Source organism: Anguilla anguilla, chromosome 5 (assembly GCF_013347855.1).
Source record: "Anguilla anguilla isolate fAngAng1 chromosome 5, fAngAng1.pri, whole genome shotgun sequence".
In the NCBI taxonomy this organism is placed as follows: Eukaryota; Metazoa; Chordata; class Actinopteri; order Anguilliformes; family Anguillidae; genus Anguilla; species Anguilla anguilla.
Window position 1 is genome coordinate 37268716 of NC_049205.1, and position 25063 is coordinate 37293778.

At 45.3% G+C, this 25063-nt stretch overlaps 1 protein-coding gene across 3 annotated transcripts; it reads left to right on the top strand.

Annotated features, from left to right (window-relative positions):
- Nucleotides 1-1406: 1406 nt before the first annotated feature.
- Nucleotides 1407-25063, top strand: LOC118227743 (protein GOLM2-like). 3 transcript variants are annotated; one of them, XM_035418576.1, is made up of 10 exons: nt 1407-2774; nt 15142-15196; nt 15520-15622; nt 15962-16052; nt 18072-18195; nt 18426-18509; nt 18654-18953; nt 19566-19712; nt 22017-22184; nt 23232-25063. In XM_035418576.1, exons 1-10 carry the CDS (start codon nt 2448-2450, stop codon nt 23306-23308), a joined length of 1476 nt encoding a protein of 491 aa, XP_035274467.1. In that variant the 5' UTR covers nt 1407-2447; the 3' UTR covers nt 23309-25063. The 3 variants fall into 3 exon arrangements, with proteins under 3 accessions (XP_035274467.1, XP_035274468.1, XP_035274469.1); XM_035418577.1 differs by having other exon boundaries at nt 18654-18943; nt 19565-19712; XM_035418578.1 differs by lacking the exon at nt 22017-22184.

Here is a 25063-nt window from a genome sequence, read left to right on the forward strand (position 1 = left end):
AATACTTATCTGTTAACACATTTCAGGGAAAGCCATTTGACTAAGCAAGTAGATTTCATATTGCAATATCTTTATGTTCTTAATAAAACCAGGTGTTTTTGCAAGCCAAATTTTCAAGGACATTATTCGCAGCTCTAATGTACACATATAACTGAAGATTCCTATATACAATAATATTAAAATATGCACTTTGTGTCACAAAAGAGCATTGACTGGGGAGCATCTTCACGGCAGAGAGCAGAGATTCAAATCTGGCCTTCAAGGTGTAGTGCTGCTGGTTTTCTCTTCTGCCTGATAGTCCATAGTTCTATAATGTGACTGATTGGACAAAGATTACATTTACCTGCTGTGTCAGGTTTAAAGTTGTCCTTGATTAGAAGGGGAGAAATGAAAACCAGCAGTACTAATGGCCCAGAGTATCCCTGGCCTAGAGAACTCAGTCCATCAAGATCAGGGCTGCCCAACCCTGTTCCTGAGGCTGTAGTGTCCTGTGGATGTATATTCCATCCATAATTTGGCGCACGTAATTATACAAATTAGCAGCTCAACGAGATCTCTAAGTTCTAAAAGGGGTGTGCTTTGTTAGGGCAGGTGTGAAAATCTACAGGATCTTTGGAAACAGGGTTGGGCAGCTCTGACCAAGATATTCCTAAGGTAAGATATTATAATGCAATTACATATGCAGTACGCAAGATGGCAGCATTGATTCGTAATACTTGGAGACTGGTCACAGTGCTCCATTGGAGAGTTTTCAGGACATGTGCATTCTCCTAGCACACGAAGAATAATGTGTATAATAGTGTCTATACCTAATATCCCTATATGATTTGACTTTGATAGTTTGAAGGTTATTGCGTGCACATTTGTTGCCAATGACAAGGAAAGAACAATGAATATGACAAATTTTTGGATCAGGGTTTATATAGGAATTTGCTGAATTAGTTGATTACCAGGGTTTTCGTAATATATTTTTATATGTTTAGCCATAACTCAATGTAAGTAATCTAGACAGCTACCGTGCGTGTATCGTGTCTACTAACAGCACGTAAATGAAGCCAGGCTGAAGATGTCAAAATCTGTTTTCTCTCAGCTAGAATGTTCTGACGTATCTATAGATCGTAGGACGTATCCTTGCTGTTGAGATCAGAGACTGTAAAAAATTGAGATGTGGCAAACGACGCCTTTGCTTACGAACGCGGAACTTTATTACGCATGCGCACGGTGATACGCGTTCAACCTAACCCGGGAGCTGTATTCTAAACCCTCCCATTTTATCACCCCTACCTCCAATCAGCTTTGATATGCACAAATGGTCTTGGAAGCAACCAATAAAATATGTCTGTGACCCGAAGCCGTACTTATCGATTGGTTTCCTTATTGTCAATTATAAAGAATTGTGCGTTTTAGAACAGCTACACGTCTGATGGAAATCTGTGGTTCCAGATCTCAGCTGTGTCTTGTGTACTCATTAACTACTCTTAGCTCGGTAGCCTGCTTGCTAAACCTGCAAAAACGACGTCACACCAGACTGGAATACTCGTGATGGAGATGTGGTTATAATATATTATTTTTTATTTGTAGCCTAACCGTCAGCTACCATAATATGTCACTGGCAAGCTAGAGCTAATGTATTTAGCTGGCTTTATCATGGACGCTAGTTAATAATAGTAGCTAAAGGCAGAATCTGCGTTCTCTTGAGTTAGAAGTCACTTTTGGTTGTTTGGCGTCAAAGCTGGGAAACGCGGGGGTCGCATAGAAGAGATGCCATGCAAGTATCGATAAAAACAGTTAACGTTAGCTAGCACTGAATGTCACTTTGTTACGCATGACTCTTGGCAGGTGGCTCACGTTAGCAAAGGTTATAGTAGAGGCGTAAATACTAGCTAGACTAGCCTATATGAATTACCTCTGAATAGCAAGTCGGACACTGATGACAAATTATTTGATTCGGGCTGGGTTTTTCTTCTTTCAGTATTACGAATGTCCCATTGTTTGCCTTTGTATGGAATATGCTTGCTTTATCAAACTACATTGACGTTACCACTGTAAATGCGGATGCACCATAGTTACTGCGTTTGTTAGTTAATCCCCCGGTCAACTGAAGATCAACTAAATTGCAATTTATACACAAAGGAGCATTTGTTTCTTCTGAAATCCGGTTACTGTGGCCACGTTGGTAGCACTGTATTTTATTTGAGTGACAGCGTCGGATGAATGTCAACGAGTTAAACTGCAATAGCCAATTGTGGAAGCGGAAGAAAGAAACGTGAAACTGTTCAGCCACAATCCCACAAGCACTAACGCTATCCCATGCATAGCCAGGTGTGTCGATACGGGATAATGATACTTGGTATCTAGTTAATTATCAAAGCACAGTGTTACGTTGAACACAGTTTGTCAATAGACAAAGCTGCGATTGTCAGCATCCGGAAAAAAAGCATTTAGAAATGGTGGGGTTCGGTGCAAATCGAAGAGGAGGTCGTCTTCCGTCCTTCATCCTGATCGCATTGATGGTGGTTATCCTTATCCTGTCGTTCAACTACTGGACCGTGTCCAACAAACACACCCGCCTGCTGGACGAGCTGGCGGAGGTGCAGACGCAGGTGAAGCGCACGGACGCGGCGCGCAGCCGGCTGGAGAAGCGCAACTCGGAGCTGATGGTGCAGGTGGACGCGCATCGGAAGCAGATCGATCAGAAGGATGGCGACTTCAACACGCTGGAGAGCAAGCTGCGTGCGTGCGAGACGCAGGTCAGAAGGTGCACGGATGATAAGGTAGGGTCTAACTACCAGACAGCTAGCTGTCCACCCCTGCACCGTGCAAATCATATTAACATCAATTGCTGTCCGCAGATAGGTATAGTTCAGTTCAAAAATAGAGTTTCCAGGATTCGAGCTGTTGTGGCCATTCATAGCGGGGACATAAATGACAAGCACAAGGGCTTCATTTTCTGTAGTAAACATGTTGTTTGTACTAGCTATTTGCAATACTAATATGGTCCATAAACTTAATCATTGGTGTTTGCTGGGTACTAATGTCTTTATATTTTGCAGTCTGTTTAAGATACCGTTGTGTTTGAACTCGCCATAAACATTTCTAATATTTGACTGAATCGCCTATTATTCACCTACGTGGTGGGTTTTCGCTGCCATTGTACAGTTTAAACAGACATGTATTTAATTTTTGGGGTACTTTCGAACGGTTGTTTAACTTTATTCCCAGTACAGTCGATAACGTTCTGTAGCGCATAAACTGCATGTTTCACTTTTCCTGTCATGTGGCTGAATGACAAAAACTAAGGGAATTCTGAAACGTGGCTGGCTGTAGGAGCGGAACTCGTGCTGAACTATTTGGCTCCGTTGTGAACTGTCACGTCACACAGCTTTAAAGGCGGAGGCTGCAGATTAGGCCTGACGACCCTGAGTTGAGACGAGAGCAGTCTTCATAAACAAAGTAAAGCATGCATGCATGCTAGGTCTTCGAGCCTTGTCCTTCACGAATGTGGGTCCTTGCCTTAAAACTCCGCGCGATCCAGTCATGTTCAAATGAATAAATATTCATCCCACTCTTTTAGCTATTATTGAAAAGCTTCACCTTTACTTAGACTCCTCGTTAAAACACCACCAGAAGTTTAGACTTCACTCATCATTTGTGTTATCAGTTCTTGCCCTTGGTACATAAATGGATATGTGAAAAATGTTTCACAGTTCCACATGATTGTGCAATAGCCTCCACAAACAGGTTTAGGCAGTCTGACATCACACTCAGTTTATAAAGATAATTTACACCATCTTCTAGGGTAAGTGTGTCTGTTTCAAATTACCCTTATTGGTCAACATTTTCAATTTTTCCCTTTTGTGTCCGTTATAATCAGAAGTGTTTCATGTGATGCTGTATAAATCTTTTTTTAAGGTCTCTCTTGCAAGAAAATATTTTAATCGCTAATAATTTTAATAATTTTTCTGGTTAAATAAATACGTATAAGAAGCATGTACAGAAGAGCCCTTTTATTTCATATTGGTTTCTCAGGGACAGTATATGTTTGCAGCTTCGCATGCAATTAAGGTTTCTGTGTAGCTGCCACTGGAGGCAGATTCTAAGGTTTCTGTGTAGCTGAAGGAAATGCCACTGGAGACAGATACACTCATCACCATTCTGAAGTACTGGATGTGTGACAGGTTTGGAGTCAGTTCAGGAAAAAAACTGATAAGTCTGTTCACAAACTGGAAAATGTCTGTCAAGATCAATGAAGAAATGTCCAGTGAATTCATGAATTGAATTTCAATTCAGTTTCCTGAATTGACGTGGCATTAACCCCCACCCTCTCACACAACCTGCACTTCACTGTGATATTCACCAACCCCAAACATGGTGTGTGAAGTAGAGTGTACACTAATGTGTGACTGTAAGTAGTAGTAATAATAATAATTCTACAGTCATGTATGTAGCTACCGTATGAAACATGCGCGTGTGCCACCTGGCTGTGTGTCGTGTTCATGGTTCTGCTAGTTGTTCTTTTTGGAAGTGCTGTCCTGCTGTTCTGGTGAGGTAATGGATAGAACTGTTAATAGATGCATTGTACACTGAGTCCCTTTTCCCCAAGGGGCATGGTGATGGAGAGCCCCAGATGTGGCCTCTTCTTCAGGGCAACAATCTGCGTGCATGGCGACAAGAGCTGGGAGCTGTTTCTGTTGCCATGCTACGCAATCCCGCCCCTCTGCGAAATGCGCTCTCTTGTCTTCTCCTTCTGTGTCCTTTTGCACTTAAAGGTCTGTGTTACTGCACGAGGCACAGCTTTGGGGGTTTTAAGTTGGTCCATGGGGCTGTTTGCAGTTTGGTTTGTGTGTGCGCCGTCTCAACCAAACATTATCATAAGGCTGAGCTAGGAGCAAGTTACCCCTTGTGTTTCACAGTTCAAACAAAGGAGTCACTGTAAAGTTCAGTGCTTGGCTTCGGTCATTTTCATAATGTGTGGTCTCGTGCCCTTTTTGCCCTCGGCAATTTAAAGTTCCAACAAATTACCTTCGAGTTTTTTCATTGAAAGCCAGGACATGTGTCTCACTGCCCTACCTGCAGATTTACTCACTCCCTTTAGGCCTCTTTTTCAAGCGCACTTAACAGTGTGCTTATGCATTCAAAAGTTGAGGCAAAATACTTTCTAATTTGTTTTTTCTTTGTTCAGCTTGTGTTTCTGTGGCAACCTGACTTAACACCTGTTGGCAATGCCACAGATTTTCTAGGCCTACCTTATACTCAGCGTATTATCTCCTGACCATTGAAGCCAGAGCATTCCCATGTTATGCATTCCATATTTTTGGAGGGGAGCGGCAAAATACAATGCTGAGGTGTTGGATAATGGCAAAGCAAACCTCTTGTAGTTAAGGAGCAGAGAGAATGGAGGACCTGAGAATCTCGTGAATGTAAAGAATCTGTGATGTTACGGAGCAATAGGCCCTACTGAACACTCACTTTTGTCTCTGAAGGATACACAAATTTACTCCCATTCCAGTCATTTGCACCTTGCAGTAAAGTAGTTTTTCGTTCCAAGAAGTACGTTATTTCACAAAGACAAGTATATTTCATATCTGCTCATCTGGATGTACTTTTCCCCCCTGTGAGTGTGTGCATCGGTAGTTTACTGAAGTGTGTTCAACGGTTCTCACGTTGGGGAGGGGGCAAGTTTATCTGGTCTGTGAAATTCACACAGCATGTCTGCTAGTTCTTCGGCGGTTGTACTAGAACTAGAAGTTTGGTTCCGTCTCAATCGTGAAGACACTGGTAGTTGAAGCAACTTTAAAAAACTTTTTTTTACCTTTGAAGTCTACTGAGATGCAGTGTTGGGAGAGGAAATCATATATTTTTGTTAGTTACTTCCTTAAAATACTGAATGTTCATTTGTTTCAAAGTTATTCACCATGTCACTGTCATGCACAACTTAATTCTCATTCTCTTGGAATGTAACCTGCTTAACAAGTAATGCTGCTCAGTGACTTTTTGATGAATAAATAGTGGGAAAGTATATGTGTGTTACATTTCCATAAATATGGATGTATATTTTTTCAATTAGTCTATTCTTATTCCTTGTAAAGAATCAAATGCTAATTATACTGCAGTTCAAGTGCCTAAATATTTTAGAAACATATTTTTCAGATAATTGCTTAATTAAGGATTTTGTTGATAATGCTACATTTTAGAAAAAACATATATATATGAACAAGTAGGCTACTCAAAAATACTTTTAATTTTTGCTAATAAAATAAAAAGCTTGCTCGATCAAACTTGATCGAGATGGACTGGACGCAGTCTTTGAACAGGAAGTCCATGTTCCAGCAGAGAGGGCACACCAGTATGGGGAACCATTATGGGTTTTCATACTGCGGTTGAAGTGTGCGCAATTGCTTGTGTGTGCAAGAGTGTGCGTGCATGCTTAGATATATCCTCGCTGCTTAGATCTCTCTTCCTCTTTTCAGTTCCCATATATGGGTAAGGCCTCTGTCCCCTGTCCTCTCCTCTACTCCCCTTCTCTCTCTTTTTCCGGAGACTTGGGCCCTGAAGCCCTGGCACAGTAATAAAGATAATCAGATATTTACCTGTGGTGTGAAAGTCTGGGGACGGCAGTCATAAATTCAGGGAGTTGTTATTGGGCTGGTTTCCCCACTGTGGCCTGAAGCCGCTCTGCTTTTGATGCTGCTGCCGTTATTGGTGGCTCCAGCAGCTGCAAAGTGTCTGTGGGGCATGGGAGGTGTAGGGAATGTCCAGGTGACCAAAATAGTTTTCCCACCCTTCCCCGCATCTTTCAACCCCCAACCCCCACCCCGCAAAAAAGTTTAGTGTTGGTCAAAAGGGTATTTGCAAGAACATTTAAGAGCTTGAGTCATTTTTTGGTGAAACTGCCTGTTTTAAGTTGAGAAATGAGATTGTCCCCAAACCTTGAACATTAGCCTAGTAAGTGTCCAAATAATCAATCACTTGTTGACCATCTGCACAGGTTCCCATTTAAGGAATAATGGAACAATCGGCAGTTTAAAAAAGGTTTTGCGTGCTAAGATCTGAGGGCAGTTTACTCGAGGTTCCCTATTATGGGTTAATGTGGTTTCTTTCTGTTTCTGCAGTTGTACAGGCTAGTAGCAAAAGCTATCTAATTGCTGAATAGCATGTAGCCTGCTAAACACAGACCTCAGGAATCATGTCAGCCTGTTGGCCTGTCCTTCACTACAGTGAGAAATCTTATTTTTAGTTTAATTGCATTATCAGCATTTTATTATTTAGGTGAGACTACCCTCAACTAGTTATTTGAGGCCACCATTTTTAGGAGTACGGTGTAGTTTAGATTGGGAGTGAGGCTGCACAGGTGGATTTGCGCAGATGCCAAGCTTGAGCCTAACAGTGCCAAAAAAAGTGGAAGGTAACCTAGTTTATGAGTTGCTATGTAATTAAAAAGGGCCTTTCTGTTATCAAAAGCAAACGCGAAGCAATAAAGCCAGTTGGCTTTATTTCATGTGTTCCCAGTCCTCTGCCTCCCCTGCAGCGCTAAAATAATTATTTTCCCTGTCATGCCATTCGTAAACGGAGACTGTTTGCGACAATGTCCCCATAAAATCATCAAATCAGGCTCATTGACCCTTGGTGTAGTCACACAGGGTGTACGGAGTGTGTTGCCAGTATCTTGTGCGACACTTCGCCCAGCCCGGTGCATTTGTGCTGTCTGGTCAATTCCAATTACAAATGCCAGTGGCGCAAGGCACTTCACATTCCACGTAATGACATCACGAGAAACGACGAAGCGGACGGCCGCTCCCGAAAGACCACCGCACCAGACATCTTGACGTTCCCGCGTTTCATCTGGAGTTTGAGAAGGGCTCTTCCGAAGTGCGCGCGGAGTCCTCGACAATACGAGGCATTAACGGAAAGTGGCCAGTCTCTCGGGAGCGGCTACCTCATTCGATATTAGGCAGTCCTGTTAACGGAGCCGGGGCGCCGTGCAGCTCCCAGCCTCCGCGCAGGATCAGTATCGTTATCTATGCTGAATGGCCTTCCCTGCGGCCCGCCGCTCCTCAGGCGGCTCGATGTTTTTGTCAAAGGAGAGCACTTGTGGCGGCGAGGAGACAAGTTAATCTCTTAAGAGACACAGTCCTTAGAAAACGAACGGTCTGCGGCTGCGAGGTGGTTTTTTTTCTTCTTCCTGTGAGGTGTTTTTGGGTATACTAACCTTCCTGTCCCCCCCCCCTGTCCCCCCCAGTCAGGTGGTCACGCTCTTCAGAGGGTGTCACTCCAGCTTGTTTTCCACCCAGCGGATCGAGGGGCGAGACCGCCGCCCCTGCGCGGGTCAGGCGAGTGACACGGCGAAGCTTTTATTTCGCCGCGTGAGTGGCACCCGTGCTGTAATTACGGTTCGGGGTCGTAAAAAAGGAGGCTCCTCTCGCTGTGCTCTTAATCGGGTGAGCCGTTTCCTTGTTTACGGCCCTGACTTGAACTCATTAGGCGGTGCGTGTGCGCGGAATGAACAAACAGGAGCTTTTATTGTCCCCTTATCTCTGACGGTCTCCACTGGTGTAATTTAATTCTGTTGTGAAGTGTGACTGATGAGGGGCTGGTTGGATTAAGCCCTGGGTTTCTGTGCTCACCGGGCTTATCAGTTACCTGCGAGGTTCCCTTGAAAGTTTGACAGCTGACCGAAAAAAGTGTGAAATGTTAAGAATACAGTGAGCCCCATAATGTTGGGGACAAAGACATATTTTTCTTGATTTCGCTCTGTACTTTATTTAAGGGTATTTTTTTACACACTTTGGATTCACCATGTGGAAATTACAGAACTTTATATACAGAGCCCCTCCATTTCAGGGCACCATAATGTTTGTAACATGTTCTTTAAATGAAAGTACACGTGTTTAGTACTTTGTTGCGTATCCCATGACCCATCGACCCATAGGTGCCGAGTATCTTCTCTGGTGATGATGGTCTGACAGGCCTCTAGTGGAGCCATATTCAGATCCTGCTTGTTTTGAGGGCTTGTTGCCTTAAGTTTTCATTTCAGCATATGAAACGCGTGTTGAATTGGATTCAGATTGGGTGAATTACTTGGCGAGTCAGAAATTCTCCTGTTTTGGCTTTGTTGCCTTAGCAGTATGTTTGGGATCATTGTCTTGCTATAGGATGAAAGGCCCTCCAATGAGTTTGGAGGCCTTTGCTTGAACCTGAGCAGATGAGATGCTTCTGTGTACTTCAGAATTCATTCTGCTGCTGCTATCAGCAGTTACGTCAGAAATGAAGACAAGTGAGCCAGTATCTGTGGCAGTCGTACATGCCCAAACCATAACACCCCCACCACAATGTTTTTCTGATGAGGGGGGTGCTTTCGATCGGACAGTTATTTTTGGCCTCCACACTTCTATTTCAGTCACTCTGATACAAGTGAATATTGACCTCATCCATCTGCAAGACCTTTTTCCAGAACTCTGCATGTTCTTTTATGTACTTCTTGGCTGACTGTAATCCTGTTTTTGCAGCGAACTAGCGATTTGCATGTTGCAGTGTAGCCTCTGTAGTTCTGTTTGTGAAGTCTTCTGTGGACAGTAGTCACTGACATGTCCGTGCCTGCCTCCTGAAGAGTGGCTCTGATTTGTCGAGCAGGTATTTGGGGGTGAGAATTTTGATTAGTGGTGGTGTTAATTGGGGTGGGGGGGGGGGGGGGGGGTTTGCACTGGCGGCAATGGTGCACGGTGACACCAGCTCTTCATTGTGCGTACTGCTCAGGGAAAAGGTGAAATTAAAGAACAATGGTAAATATAGGTCCTTGCACAACTGTGCGTGCGCTCCATGCACCAGGTGTTGAAGCGTTCTTGACTACCACCAAGGACTGGATCTTTGGCTCTTACGAAGCATTGCTTTTATTAGCAATACTGCTACTACAGCAAGCATCTCAGTATTGCTGCTACTTGCGTTCATTGTTGCTATATTGACCAAGATATTTGCCAGATAAGTATTGCAACCAACAAGGAAGTAACTGTGAACAAGGGAGTGGAGAGAATCGTTGCAAGGGTGTAACCATAAGCAATTTTTCATCTTGTCACTTTGAGTTTGACGGTTTAGTTTTAGAATGCCGCAAAACGGCAGGTTTTAAAAAGAGTCGCTAATTTCAGCTCATCAACACGTCATGAAACTGTAGTCTGAGCTAGCCTTTAAATTGAATCTAAGCAGCTTACAGGGAAAAAGAAAACTGAATTTAAAACATTAAACTACATGTTCAGCATCCACTGCGGTCCGGTGAACGCCATAGCCAAACATGACATTCAAGCTATTACAGTCTTCAATGTCACATCTGACTATGGTACAGTCTCCTGGATGAATTTATTATGATATGAAGTTGGATTTTGTAGACAAAATAACAACCAGAGAGCTAGGCTACATTGTTCTCTGGAAAACCTATAATTCTATGCTACAGTAAAGGAAACTTTTATTGCATATATGCTTTTGCATTTTGAATGTAGGCTGCCTAGTTTTAATATCAGTTCATTAATATAGGTAAGAGTTATTAACAAAACGAAACCCGGTATCACTATGGCACCGGTTCCCATATGACTGGTACCTACCAGACTGAATCGCAAAGCAGGTTTTGGTGCCATCTTCACTAACGTTACACTCACTCTGTGTACTAAGTCAGTGGCAGCAGGTACCGTTAGCAAGGTAGCTAACGTTAATCTCGGTCAAAATGCCAAAAGAAAAATTGTCTAAAGCGTGGCAATGATACCCATCCCTTGTAATGAAACGATATTTTGTGGGGTTTGCATGACAAGATTGGCAGGAAAAAGAAGGAAAAAACACAAAATAGCCCATGTTTTGGGGCTGTATTCTGTGGATGTGTGAAGCTGTATCTAAATTCTGTGTGTTTACAAGAGGTCAAAAGGTAGGGCAGTTAATGTTCTTAAGGGCTGAGGGACTGTGGTCATTATGCTTATTTCTGTAGGAAACTCGGAAAAGTGCCACTCTGTGCTGCATAGGTATGGGGCATGCCCTGCCAAGGTAAATCTTTGCATTTTGAATTGCACCAAATTTGAATTGCTTGATTGCAAATGGAAAATTGTGGAGTACAGAGCCAAATCAAGAAAAGAAAACATGTCTTTGTCCAAAATGTTATGTGTTAAGAATAGAATGAATATTAAGGTTGATTTTGCTTCAAATGGGTTGTGAAAATGGAAAGCATAGGCTGGCCTATTACTCCTGGGGTTTTTTATTTCCCTTGAAAGTCCTATTTATTAAGATGTGCTGCCTGTTTGTAGAATTTAGACTAACCTGAGCTCAGGATGAGTTTTCTGATTAAGTTGCCTTTCATGCTATGTTGCTAGTCAGGTCGAAGGAGAAATGAATGGTGTTTTTTTTTTTTTATTCTTCTTTGAAGTTGGAGAAGATCAAACAGCAAAATGTCTGACTTCTGCTTGAAGTGACTTGGAATTGCCCCTATAATAATAATAATGATTATAATATGCCACTTGTTCACAAGCTCCCACATTAGTCTTAGACAGACCCAATGGATCACACCCCGTTCTTTTTTGTGGATATGCTATTATTTACCTCTTTCTCCTTCCTCCGCGCATTCCATTTTTCTAACGCTGCTGTGTGCTTGAGGTGTTTTAAGAGGGAGGGGCAGAATGTGTGAAGGTGATATGCACGTACACTTCACTTTACTTTCTACAGGCTTGCAGGCTTGTCCTCCATCCTTGATAAGGCGGCTAAACCAGTATAACCAGTCTGCGCTGCCATGATTGTTTAAGTTAGCGTTCAGATTGTTTGAGTTCCGTGTGTCATGTGTGCTGCAATGTGTGCGTTTGGATGGGTCTTTCATAATGGCCTTTGCTAACAAATGCTCTTTAAAAAAAAAAAAGGAGAAGAAAAAAGTGTGCTTGCTCTTAGCTCTAATTAGCAGTTGAATAACTGCAGCGTAGTTAATGAGAAGCTTTACGATAAATGTGTCAGAAAGAAGGAATGGGGTTTCTGCGCATAAAATGTGCCGCTCGGAACTGCAATCGCACAGCAGGCTCTCCGGCCCCCCCTGCTGGCGACACATCTGAATGCGGGAGAACGGCGAAGGAGAGGGGGATGAAGTGATGTGGGAGAGGGGGATGGGGAAGCTGGACAAAGGAAGGCAGACCTGCCAAACATGTTAATCTGCATGGTTTTGAAGAGCGCTTCAGTGTCATGGGACACGTTGCCTGTGGGCACCGTTAAGTAACACTGACAGCATCTCTTCAGATCAGCAGAAGAAGGAACTGTTGGTCCAGTGCATTACGTGCACACGCATGCACATTATATATAAATGTGTATTTACATTTCAGAATACGTAACGATGCTTTTTCACCCCCGGCCCCTTTTGCTGGTTGAAGCCGCTCTTTGTTTTCAAGGGCAAAGGCGGCGGTGAGAGACAGCCGCTTCCCTCACCGTGTTGCTGGGGTCAGCCAGTCAAGGGCCCGCTAATACACGCGCGTACAAACAGACGCGCGGACGGCCGCGCCGGCCTGCCGTGAGACGCGATACCGCCAGGGCCGCGGCTCCGCCGAATCCCCGTTCCGTCTGAATACCCAATTTGGCTGCTTTTGATCTTTATTTTTCATAAATCATTCAGTTCCACTCCCACTGCTTTTAAAGCCCCCGTCCTATCGCCCGGACGGCGCACGCCGAGGCAGCAAAAGAGCACAGGTTGATTTGTCTCTGCGTACGTGTGTGTGTGTGCGTGTGTGTGTGTGTGCACGCATGTGTGTGTGTGCGTGTGTTTGTGTGTGTGTGTGCACGCATGTGTGTGTGTGCGTGTTTGTGTGTGTGTGTGCGCGTGTGTGTGTGCGTGCGTGCGTGTGTGTGCGTGCGTGTTTGTGTGTGTGTGTGCACGCGCGTGTGTGTGCGTGCATGTGTGTGTGTGTGTGTGTGCTAAGGCTGTCAAAAGTGCCATGAAATTGAGTTTGAATATTAGCTTTTGTAATTAGTTAGAGTTCGAATATTATTTGCCTATAATTCACACAAATAAGCCGCTTTATTGTCGGGTGCATATTGCGCCCGACAATAAGACACTCCCTCTAAACTGGCCTATGCGTTATTTTCCACGAGCGGGCAGTAGAATAGAGAACATTGGTGAACTTTAATACTAGGTTACTACATCTGGGGCCTCATTTACAAAACATATTTTAGATCAACTGTGTGGCGCGTGCGTAGAAAATCACGTCAATTTCAACATGGCTCGATTTGACCGTGGAAACGGTCGTCGCTCTACATCAGGTCTTCACTTGACTTATGCACGCAAGTTCATTTGATAAATGTGCCCCCTGCAGTTTCTATAGCCTAATGCGCAAACGAATAAAGCACTTTCACGTGGATGTAATTTGCCACACATCGGCATTTATTAATCATCGGGAAATGATTGTTTATTGGAAATCCCTGTTTATTTCTTAACACAATTCAAACGGCTAATATCTGTAGCCTAAAACAACATAAACTAAACATAGTAAGTAATGTAACTTCTTTCATCAAAATCTTCAGAAAAGAAAGGAAACATAGCCTGCCATGGGAATATTATTTAGCCTAAATTGTTAGCTGACCAGATCTGTTGAACGAAGTGAAAAAAGAGACTGGCTCGCGAGGCTAGCTGACCAGTAACGTTAGGTGTCAATAGAGCTGAAAGTATCAGCGGAGGTTATTAGCAAGGAAAACCAGACGATCCACTTGCCCTGGGTCCAGGGCAGAACGTTTTTTGTTGACAGAGGAAGTAACGTTAGCACAGGAAATGAACTTTGCGTGCATGAACATGATTCACCGCATGAAATTAAAGCCTGCATGTTAACTTTGCGTGCATGAACATGATTCGCCACATGAAATTAAAGCCTGCATGCTAATTACAATACGCAGGATCCAAAACTAATATTCGAATGCTCAAATTTAGGTTCGAACTTTAAAAAAAAGAAAGATTTTCGAATAGTTTTCGAACTTTGAATATTTTTTGACAGCCCTAGTGTGTGCTCGTGTGCATGTGTGTGTCTGTTTGTGTGTGTGTGTGTGTGCATGTGTGGGCTCGTGTGAATGTGTGTGTCTGTTTGTGTGTGTGTGTGTGCCTGAATAGAGAGGTGGCAGAGTGGCAGCACTGAAATGTGTTTGAGATCCCTGCAGCCTCCATCCTACACAGACCTGATTGGGCCTGAAATCGGGTTTGAAGTTAATCCAGTTAGGGCTCCCGCTCAGGTTTCCGCACTTTCCCTGGGAATTTTCACAGCAGGAAGCCGCCTCCACGATTAGCCGTGATTAAAGGGCGCCCGACAGGACCACAAGCTATGGGCTCTTAAAAAAGTAAAGGCACACAGCATGTATTTAGATGTTACAGTACACTATCGGTCTGATGCTTTTCTAGCCTTGCATGTATAGGGGGAAAATAAGTTGTCCCGTCATGTATAGCAGTCTGACAACTGAATAAGGCTGCAGACCGACAAAATGAGTGAGATGTCTATTAAGCTGTCATGCCAGATGACTGCACAGCAACAGTTAATATTGTATGACGTAACTGGCTTGCTCTCTGTAATTTACATGGATGCGGGCCCTGCTGCGCTTGTAGTGTGCAGTGCAGCAGCACAGAGTCACTCTGCAATCGATAAAGCCTAGCCAACAGTGCCTGGCTGTTGAATGCATGTCGATACAGCATGGCTTAAGCCCCATAATTTAAATAATGAATCCACTGAATCCAAAACTTGAATCCGTCCTATAGTTGACACTAATGGGGCCCTGTACATTATAGACAACACGGATGGCAAATTGGGTTTCACCAGAGTTTGCCAATTCAATCAGCAGGCTAAGGAAAGTATGTTTTAGAGACTGATTATGTAAAGGAAACCCCTTGCCTTTGTGTCAGCTTGCAAATAAGTGAAATGCGTGAAAATAAGGTTGACATTCACTGGTCAGACCTGGTTAACCAGTTTGATTGCCGAGGAAGAAAATTCTCTGCATTCTCAGGTGCAGATTCCTTGTATTTTCAATCAGATGTTTATATTTTCCTTATATTTTCAATCAGAAAATATAAGGAAAGATCTATATCCTCTAGACCTCCTGGGTATTTTGGCTGCACGTAAGACTTCTAGCGGCCTGCCGGCTGACCAAATCTCTGTCCCCTCTCAGGCGAAGATGGAGAGCGAGGTCACCGCTCAGACGTCGGAGATCCAGAGGCTGACAGGTAGGGGGCCCAGCAGGGGGCGCTCCTCCTCTGCGGAGAACTCCATGGGGCTCAGCTGATGGCCTGGGGCAGGGTGTTTCTGCTGTGCGAGAGCAAGACATCTGTTTTCCTTGTGGACGCTGGTAGTCCTTGGCTCGATACGGCTGCTTTCTCTTATTGGATTTAGCTATTGGAATAAGCTGTCTGAGATCTGATCCCTCTGAGTCTGCGGTCCAGCACTCAGACTCCTGTGCAGTATACAGTGGTGTATGTGATGGTGAGAGGTATGGTGTTACAAAACGATACCACTTAGCATTGTTGTGTGTGTGTGTGTGTGGATACAGAGCAGCTGAAGGAACTGCGGCAGGAGTTCATAAAACAGGAGGAGCAGCTGAGAGAAGTGAAGGGGAACAGCACCTACCTGGAGAGGAAGCTGGAGTATGAGAGGTGAGGGACACACACACGCACCCGCACACACGCGCGCACGCACACACACACTTCACATCTATTGTCCTAATGTACATAATTCCCTTCTGGCTGTTACTGTAAGAGTTGCTGTGGTTGCAGCTCAGCCCTCTGTATAATTCTGGGTTCTGATTTCAAAAGGAAAAAAAGGATGGCTCCTGCTCAGAATATCTGAGAAGGCCGGTGCTTACTGGTGGTTAGCTTTCAGTCGGGGGAACAAGTAACAGCAACAGCATCTCTCTCTCTCTCTCTCCCTCCCTCACACACATATACACACATCCTCACTCTCACTGTGTGTGTGTGTGTGTATGTTTGTGTCAGTTTGCAATGCGGACGTCAGATCGCCCAGCTCAAAGAGGACTACGAGGACAAGAAGAAGAAACTGGAAGGGGAGACCGCCAAGCTGAAACAGGTGAGTGAGCCAGCATGGGGGAGGCAGGAGAGGAACGGGGGAGGAGGAGACAAGCGGACGAGGGTGGGGGAGTCTCACAGAGGAGGTGCAGGCATCCCAAAGGAGTGCTTGGAGGCGCATGAACAACGACTTGTTAATGGAGCAGCCTGACTGACTCGAGCAGTATTTAAAATAATTTCTGCGCTGATAAAATCAGAAAGTTCACATGAGGTGCAGAGAAATGTTCTTTGTACCATCAACAGAACAGTCAAATTCAATAGACACCACACAGAGACACTCTTGGGGGTTATAGCAGGTCTGTAATCTAATTAACTTGTCCTTTTCCCAACAGCACCATTTTGCCATTCAGATCCTTTCATTATGCTCTGCGTACCTACGCACAGATAGACCAGACAAACCGGAATGATACTTATGCGCTATGTGCTCCACCTACTGGTGACAGAGCTAATTACTAGGGGTGTTGGATAATACCAGGGTATTTTGTCCAATGATAGCTTGAAACAAAATGATCGGGACCAGAGAAGCAACACACTGCGTGTATCACGTGTTAGGAACCAAAGATTCTTTCCATTTAATCTTAGTCAGGACAACACAGGATCACAAAGACAACAAAAGCTCTTCAAGAGAAAATAAATAAAAGTTTATTGCAGTCACGCGGCATGAATCTTTATTTGGTTCAATAAAGATTAATGTCCTTGTCGTAACTGTTAGGGGCTGATACCTAATGGCGACATGTTCTTGTATAACTGTTAAGGACCGAAACCTTATGGTGCCCACAGACCTGCTTCAGTTGGGGCAAAAGGGGTCTAGCCCATCTCTTCCTTTACCTCAGCCCACACACCTCACAGCTCACACCCCTGCATCCAGGCCTAAACTAAATCATTAGGTATACAAACATCTCCTGGTGCATTCTGAACCCTTCACTCTAATGCTGTACATCAAGTGCAAATGTCAGGCTCAAAAACTAGCCTGATCGTAGTAATCTTAGTATGTTATTTTTATCATTTTACTAGCCAAATTCATAAGTAAAACAGACTCAGTAGCTCTCTAGACTCCTGTTCTCTTGTGTAATAATAACATAGTCACGTTTAAATAATTTGTTATACAAATAAAATTTGTCAAATTGTTTTCTATCGTAAGTTGATATCTGTGCTCATCAACTTCTTCCATGAATGTGCAAACTTGGCTACAGTTTGAATCTGTATTTTGTTTTGTAAAACACTGGGTTTCAGCTTCAGTGTCATCCAATATGGTCAGCCAAATGTTGGTGGATATCTGCCCCTGAAATGTCCACGTTGTGTAACCTCTAGTAATTATATAGCCTATACTTCAGGCAGTGTGCCCTGGTTGACTTTAGCATCTGATGCTCTGTCGCCACCTAGTGGTGATCACCACAATCAACCATTTAAGATTGAATTCAGCGTGAAATACAGAGGCATTCCGTGCGATTTCATTGCGACATTGCCTCTTTCCTATCTTACCGCTGGAGCCAAATTGGGGATTAACACTCCTGTAATTCCTACAGATTTTACTTACTCACTTACTGATTCGTTACTTCCTACACCTGTACCTTGAACTGGAGTGGATAAAGCAGGTGCTGTCTCTTTCTTTACTTCTGATGACCATAACTTGAACTGGAGTGGATAAAGCAGGTGCTGTCTCTTTCTTTACTTCTGATGACCATGACTTGAACTGGAGTGGATAAAGCAGGTGCTGTCTCTTTCTTTACTTCTGATGACCATAACTTGAACTGGAGTGGATAAAGCAGGTGCTGTCTCTTTCTTTACTTCTGATGACCATGACTTGAACTGGAGTGGATAAAGCAGGTGCTGTCTCTTTCTTTACTTCTGATGACCATAACTTGAACTGGAGTGGATAAAGCAGGTGCTGTCTCTTTCTTTACTTCTGATGACCATGACTTGAACTGGAGTGGATAAAGCAGGTGCTGTCTCTTTCTTTACTTCTGATGACCATAACTTGAACTGGAGTGGATAAAGCTGGTGCTGTCTCTCTCTGCAGAGCCTGCTTGGGAATCGGCTGAGCGGTGCAGTCGGGGTCCGCGCTGACAGGGCTGCGGAGGGACAGAATGCCGGAGAGCGTCACACCGAGACCGCAAAGCACCAGGACGGCCCCGAGCTGAAGGGTAGCTGCAGTTTCAGCACCGTCTCGGCTTTTTGTAACCTGGGAATGTTCATCCGTGCCATTAGGATGCAGTAAAAAAAACCTCATTGTTTTATCCTCTTTCATGTTTGAACCACGTAGCTTGTGTTAGGTTCTTTTTGTGCAGTTTCTTGTATCGCAGAGGAACGTTCTGGAATCTCTCAACCCTACTAACGGTTCCCCCCATGACCCATCTCTTTCCCTTGTGCCCAGTTGGCCTCGGCAAGCTTGCCAGTGACGCTGGCATGCCAGGCATCGAGGACAGTGAAGTGGGAAAACTGGAAGAAATGCAATTTGGTATGGTTTTTTTTTCCTTTTATTTTGTATTTTTCTTCTCACTTGTTTTCCCTGTTTCTCCTGGTCATTCCTCTCGCAGCATGATTCAGATGAACAGCAGATAAATCCCAGGGAATAAAATGTGTTTCTCGCCCGTCCCCCCAGCTCTGAAAAAGCCAGCGATCACCCGGAGCCAAGCGGGCCACGGGGGAGACGCCGGGGTCAAGGAGGACACGGCGGGGGCGGGGGCGGGGGCGGGCGCGGGCCCCGACCTCCAGAAGGCCGGCGGGGTGTTGCCGGGCGCGGCGTTGGAGCAGGTGGGCGCAGGAAACGGCGCGTTGCCGCAGCAGCGCGTGCAGCAGCCCCCCCCGCCCGCCGTGGGGGACAAACCGGTGCTCTTCGACGAGGACCGCAAGGCCGGCGTGCGCGCGGACGAGCTCGGGGAGAGCCGGAGGCAGCTCGGGGGTACGTCACCGTGTGTCTCTGAGCACTGCCTCTTATCTTTTACCGCACCTCAACTTTCCTTTTACGTTCCTCACGGGCAGAGTGTGTTCTGTCACTGCCCCCTTCCTGTCAGGCCCATAGCCCTACGTGGCCTGAAAAATACAAAGCTGCATGTGTACCCACAATCGAGTATCCAGCACTGACAATCCAGCATCCAGCACTGACAATCCAATCCAGAATCCAGCACTGACAATCCAGAATCCGGCACTGATAATCCAGAATCCAGCACTGACAATCCAGAATCCAGCAGTGACAATCCAATCCAGAATCTGGCACTGAAAATCCAGAATCCAGCACTGACCATCCAGAATCCAGCACTGACAACCCATATCCAGCACTGACAATCCAGAATCCAGCACTGACAATCCAGTATCCAGCACTGACAATCCAGTATCCAGCACTGACAATCCAATCCAGAATCCAGCACTGACAATCTAGTATTGTGCACTGGTAACCCGGAGTATTGTCTTAGTGATGGATAAGCCTTACACTGGTGTGGAGTGGCGCTGCAGGATGGAGGGAGGACGTTTACCCATTTTACCCATCTCTCTGCTTCCCTTCTTTCCACTCCAGGTCCAGACGGTGGGAAGGCAGATGGTTTAGATGCGAAGGGCATGGTCCTGCCGCCACCCCCCAACCCCGCCCATGTCCTGCCCAATCCCATGGAGCAGCAGCATGCCAGAGATGCCCCGCCCGCCCAGCCGCCCCGTCACCGGCAGAGTGAGTCCCACCACAACACCCCTGAGAGCTGGGGGAGGTGGTCCTGATTTTTAAACAGTTTCACTGATTGTAATATTACAAGTGTCTTAGCCTGAACATTCACTGTCTTAATGGTTGAGCCTGGTAATTATCCATTTATGAAGTGGGGGTCTCGGATAGCGGAAAGGCCTCTGGAACTCTGGGGCCAGGGCTGCCTCCCTTAGTGCCACGATGACGCAGCTCAAAGTCTCCAGAGTCACTGGGGTCACACCGGTCCTGCCTGCGTGTGAAAGGATTCAGCCTTCGCCGAGGGAACAGCTTTCACGCTGAGAAACGAGGGGGGGGGGGGGGGGGGGGGGGGGGGGGGGGAAGGGTACATCCTGAAAAGTGTGGAGTCCACAATGGCTGAACTTCAGTCACACCGGTCGCATTCACGTTCCTGACCAGGGCCCATGTTGGCTCTGAGAGTAGCAGCGCTGATCTAGGATCAGTGTTGCCTGTTGGCTCGTAACGGACACGGTCAGGTGGAATCCTGATTGTAGGTCAGCACGCTCTTTTTATAAAGCCCTTGTAAAAGAGATGTTTTTATTTCGGGGGAGCTGGCTGGTTGAATAGCTGGGGTCCTTTTGTATCCCCAGGCCCCCGTGTTTGAGAGCAGTGCAGGTACTGCAGCAGCAGTCTGGCCTTGGCAATGCAGCGGCTGGATGCACATCGCTGATGGCTGGCTGGTGTGGGATTGGATGGAGTTTTTAAAAAAATATATAATTTAGCAATACAGAATGCGAGTTTCGTCAATTTTTTCCACAGGGCATGTGGGCCGAGAGATGTGTGTTTACTTGGTGGTTGTGTGGACAATCCCGTTTTCAAAGGCGTTAGGCTAATGATTTGCACACTGGGCCAGACTGACTTCAGAAAATGGTTTGTGTGTGTGTGTGTGTGTGTGTGTGTGTGTGTGGCGAGAGAGAGAGAGAGAGAGAGCATGCTGTTGAACAGCAGCCATAGCCTTCATATCGCTATTGTTTCAGTGTGTTAGGGGTTGTCAGCTGCGATTTGTACATCTCTGAGCTGCCCACTCCTGACAGGAGCAAAGGACGTTCAAGGCTCACTGCTTCGCACGCTGTTACGAGTGCTGGCTCCCAGCCTTTCTGCTACGATGCATTGACATGCTTTAATCTCCGCAATGCAGAATCTCTGCAGAAGCGCCCGTCTGTCTGCATGGTTGTCCTTTCCTTTCATTTCCCAATAACTGACACTTACGGGGACTTTGTGCGTTCTGCTAATGTCACAGCTCGGTCTGCTGCTCTGCATGTGTACGCCAATCTGCACACTGGTTGCATCCGAGTTTGCAGCTCACCGTTGGCGGGTGTGAGATTTCTGGTGTTCCTTACTTCAACAAGAGAGACGGGATGGCTTCTGGTCAGGGCAAGAACACTCCTAGACCCCACCCACTGGAGGCTGTAAGAGGAGTATTTGGGGTTGAAGGGGCGTAGATTTTTTTTTAGGATGTTACCACGGCCTTGCCTGCGCTTTGCTGCATAAATTCCTCTTTGCCCCTTCCACTAGCAGCGCCCTACTTCTGCACCCAGACCAGTGCCCTCATACCATCCTTGCTCAAACCAGTGCCCCATACCACCTTCTTCCGGACCCGTGCCCCCATACCACCCTCTCCTGGACCAGTGACCTCATGCCATCCTCGCCCGATCCAGTGCCCCCATACCACCTTCTCCCGGACCAGTGCCCCGATACCACCCTCTCCCAGACCAGTGACCCTCACGCCGTCCTCATCCAAACCGGTGCCTCCATACCACCTTCTCCCGGACCAGTGCTGCCATGCCATCCTCTCCTGGACCAGTGTCCCCATACCACACGCACCCATCTTTATCCTCATTCTTGCATCTCTTTCCTGCTCTTCCCCTTACCTGTCATTCACTCCTTATTTATAGTCTTCCCTTTCTCCTCGTTCCCACATATCCAGGTTTTTCCCTGTGCATGCTTCTGGTTTCAATTTCTTCAGTTTTTGTACTGCTTTTCCCTCCCCTCCTCTTCCTCTGAACTTCCTCTCCCTCCCTCCCTCTTGCTCTCTTCCTTTCTCCCTCTCTCTTGCTCTCTCCCTCCCTTCTCTCTCTAGCTCTCTCCTTCCCTCACTCCCAGCCTCTCTCCCTTCTCTTTCTTCCTCCCTCCCTTCCTCCAACCTGCTCCCTCCCTCTCTCCTCTCTAGCTCTCTCTCTCCCTCACGTCCAGCCTCTCTCTGTCCTCTCTCTTCCTCCCTCCCTTCCTCCTCTCTGGCTCTCTCTCTCCTCATGGGGACCTTCTCTGCTTCCGCAGGCCGGTTCTTTGATGAGAATGAGTCCCCTGTAGATCCGCAGCACGGCTCTAAGCTGGCGGACTACAACGGGGACGACGGGAACGTGGGTGAGTACGAGGCGGACAAGCAGGCCGAGCTGGCCTACAATGAGGAAGAAGATGGTGATGGTGGGGAAGAAGACGTCCAAGGTGAGCTTGGGGGAGAGGGTTCCCCCCCGCCCCCCAGCCGCATCACCTCCCCCCGCCACCACCCCCTCCACCTCTGCAGCACCCTGAGTTATCCCAGTGCCTGCCTCATGGGCACCCTTCATGGGGACCACCCTAGGGTCGAGGGGGCACCAGGTGGGCCAAGAGCCACCCAGCCCTCCTGGGCAGGCTTTGCTCTCTGTACCGCGATGTGCTATTGGGTATTGGCACACTTTAATTTTTCCCATTGCTCCGATAACTCAAGGTTCTGTGAGTTCACCTCCTCCCCTTGTACGTGCATGCAGCATCTCGCCATTTGGTTCCCTTTGTCAGGCTTGCTCCGTCCACTTCCTGTGTTGTGCTCCGCCCACTTTGTGTGCCCTGCTCCGCATAATTCCAGCACTGTGCCCACTTGTGCCTCCCCATTTCTTCCCCACAGGCCCTTCTTCATCTGCATACTTAGCCAAGTTAGGCGCTTGTGTCTTTGTGCGTGACGCCCCAATGCTCCCATGCATTTTTGCATACATCTTTCCTACCATCGCTGCTAACCATAGGATATCATCAGCAGTTCGTCATCAGAATGGACTGTTGACTGAGAATGTCTGTGTGTGTGTGTGTGTGTGTGTGTGTGTACAGCTCTTTGCAGAAGGCACTTTTAGTGAAGGCACTCGTAATCCTTGCGAGTCAGTTTTCACTGTATCCGTTTACAAACCAACCAGTCATCAGCACTTTACTGCAGCACTGAGGTGGGAAGAAAAGAAAGTTGGCATAAATCTGTGATTTAAATTTTTTTTTTTTTTTTTTTAAAGCTTAATGTAATGGTATCACTGAACGTGGCTCAATGCACAAATTACTGCAAGTAATCAGTCAAAGCCAAAGTTCACTGCTGTTCTGAACCTACTGTTCTGTACCATGCCGGTTCCCTCAAAATGTCTCGTGGAAGCATCCTGTTGAATTCAGGTGGTAAAGATATACGGTAGTGGCAGGGTCAATGCTAGTCTGTAAAAAGCCTAATGCCAGTCTCTGTTTCTCTCAATCTCTCCCTTGTAGATGACGAAGACCGTGAACTTCAGGGAGATCGCCCTGTGGACTATGGAAAGCGACACCAAGCCATCGACATCCTGTGAACTTAAGCAAGATCAAAAAAATTCTCACAGCACTACAAGGCTCACAAATCGGAACAGAAGGACCAATATGAGAAAGAAATAGTTTTGTTTGTTGGCCTTCAATTCGTTCTGGGCAATGGATGTCATCCAGCTGACTGGGCTGTAGCTTTTTTTACTTTTTTATTTTTAAGTGGTCAATAGAATAATTCTGAAGTACTCAGTGGGCAGTTCTAAGGAAATTGTTTGGGTTAGGTTAAGATTCCATAAAATGGCTGTGAGGAGCTATATATATATATATATCCTTAAGCAGTTTCTAGGGAGATGAAGTTTATCTGTCTGCCACAGCTCAAATCATGTCTGCATACGTGTGAGGATAATTTATTTCTAATTAAATTTTTTTCAAAAGTAGAATTAGATTTTAATCGTTTGAAAAAGATTAATCATTTTTTAATTGATTTTTTTTCCAAATTAAAATTAAAGTGTAATCAATTGAAAAATGAAGGCTCTGTACAGTAACATGAAAAGCAGTTTTATATTGATGCTCTTTTGTTTTTTTGCATTTGTTTTGTATAGGGTAACGGATTCTTTTTTGCAATTCTGGTTGTTTTGTAAACAAATGTAAAAAAACAGCAGCCTGTGTCAGTGTGGGACGAAAGGTTATGACCTTAGAGCCTGACTGTTTCATTGGCGACCGAGCACCACTGTTATCCTGGGCCTGGACTCTTTTGGATACTGACCCAGCGCTTGATGAGAACAATCTTCCTGGAATATCTTACTTTTTCCAACCTGGGGTCTTCCGGCTTTTTCTTTCTATTCTTTCTTGTGGTTTGATGATTTTTTTTTCCCCCGTTGCAAGCAAATGAAGGTTGCCTGTCTATCTCTTTCTCTGTCTCTGTCTGTAGTTACAAAGAAGAGGACACGCCTGCCTGTGAACAGCTAAAGCCAAGGACTTTTTTCACTGCCCTTTAAACCCCCTTTTCTCTTTGTGATTACTGAAGTAAATAAATACATTGGACATCTCCTCTTAGAAGGATGCTGCTGCATGCATTAAATAGCAAGTTTGATTGCACAACCTCAAGAAAACTGTTGAGATGAAGATTTAAGTCAATGTATGGAAGACTAACTTGGTACTCATCTGGAGCAAAGACCAGTGCTGCAGACCCAATTCCTCTCCTTTTTATGAACTACTTTAAGGTATTCGACAGTGTACCTAGAAAAGAAACTTTTCATCTGTAGAGCTTCAGGAACTGTACTGCTCTTCTTGGAGTCTTGGGCAATGGATCCTGTGTTCTAAAATGGCTGTGGCTTTTTTTTTTTTTTTAATTAAAAAAAAAAAAATCTTTTTGTTTTACAAAACTGCAGAACTTTTAAGGCTGGTTTACTGAATGTACCCTAGTATTCATTTTTTCAAAGATGCAAAATAATGTAGTGAAGGTATTTTGGGTGACCAAGACAGCTGTGACAATGCTATAAATTCTGGCTTACTGTCAAATGTAGTCAAAGGACTCCAGTCTTTCCTGTGGATTAAAAACCCACTACAGTTTAAAGGATGAGTTTTTGCCCTCCGTAGTACAGAAAGAACAGTGTGAAGTGTGTGCAAATATGTCAACAGCATTATTTCAGTGGGCATCAGCTGTCCAGACCTGAGCAATTCATTCATACACCAATAATAATTTTTTCACAACGACTGTTCCTCATAATCATAAAAGAAATAAGAATCATCTCTATGGCCTGAATGCAATGTAATCATAATTTATTAAAGGAAGGAATTTGGTG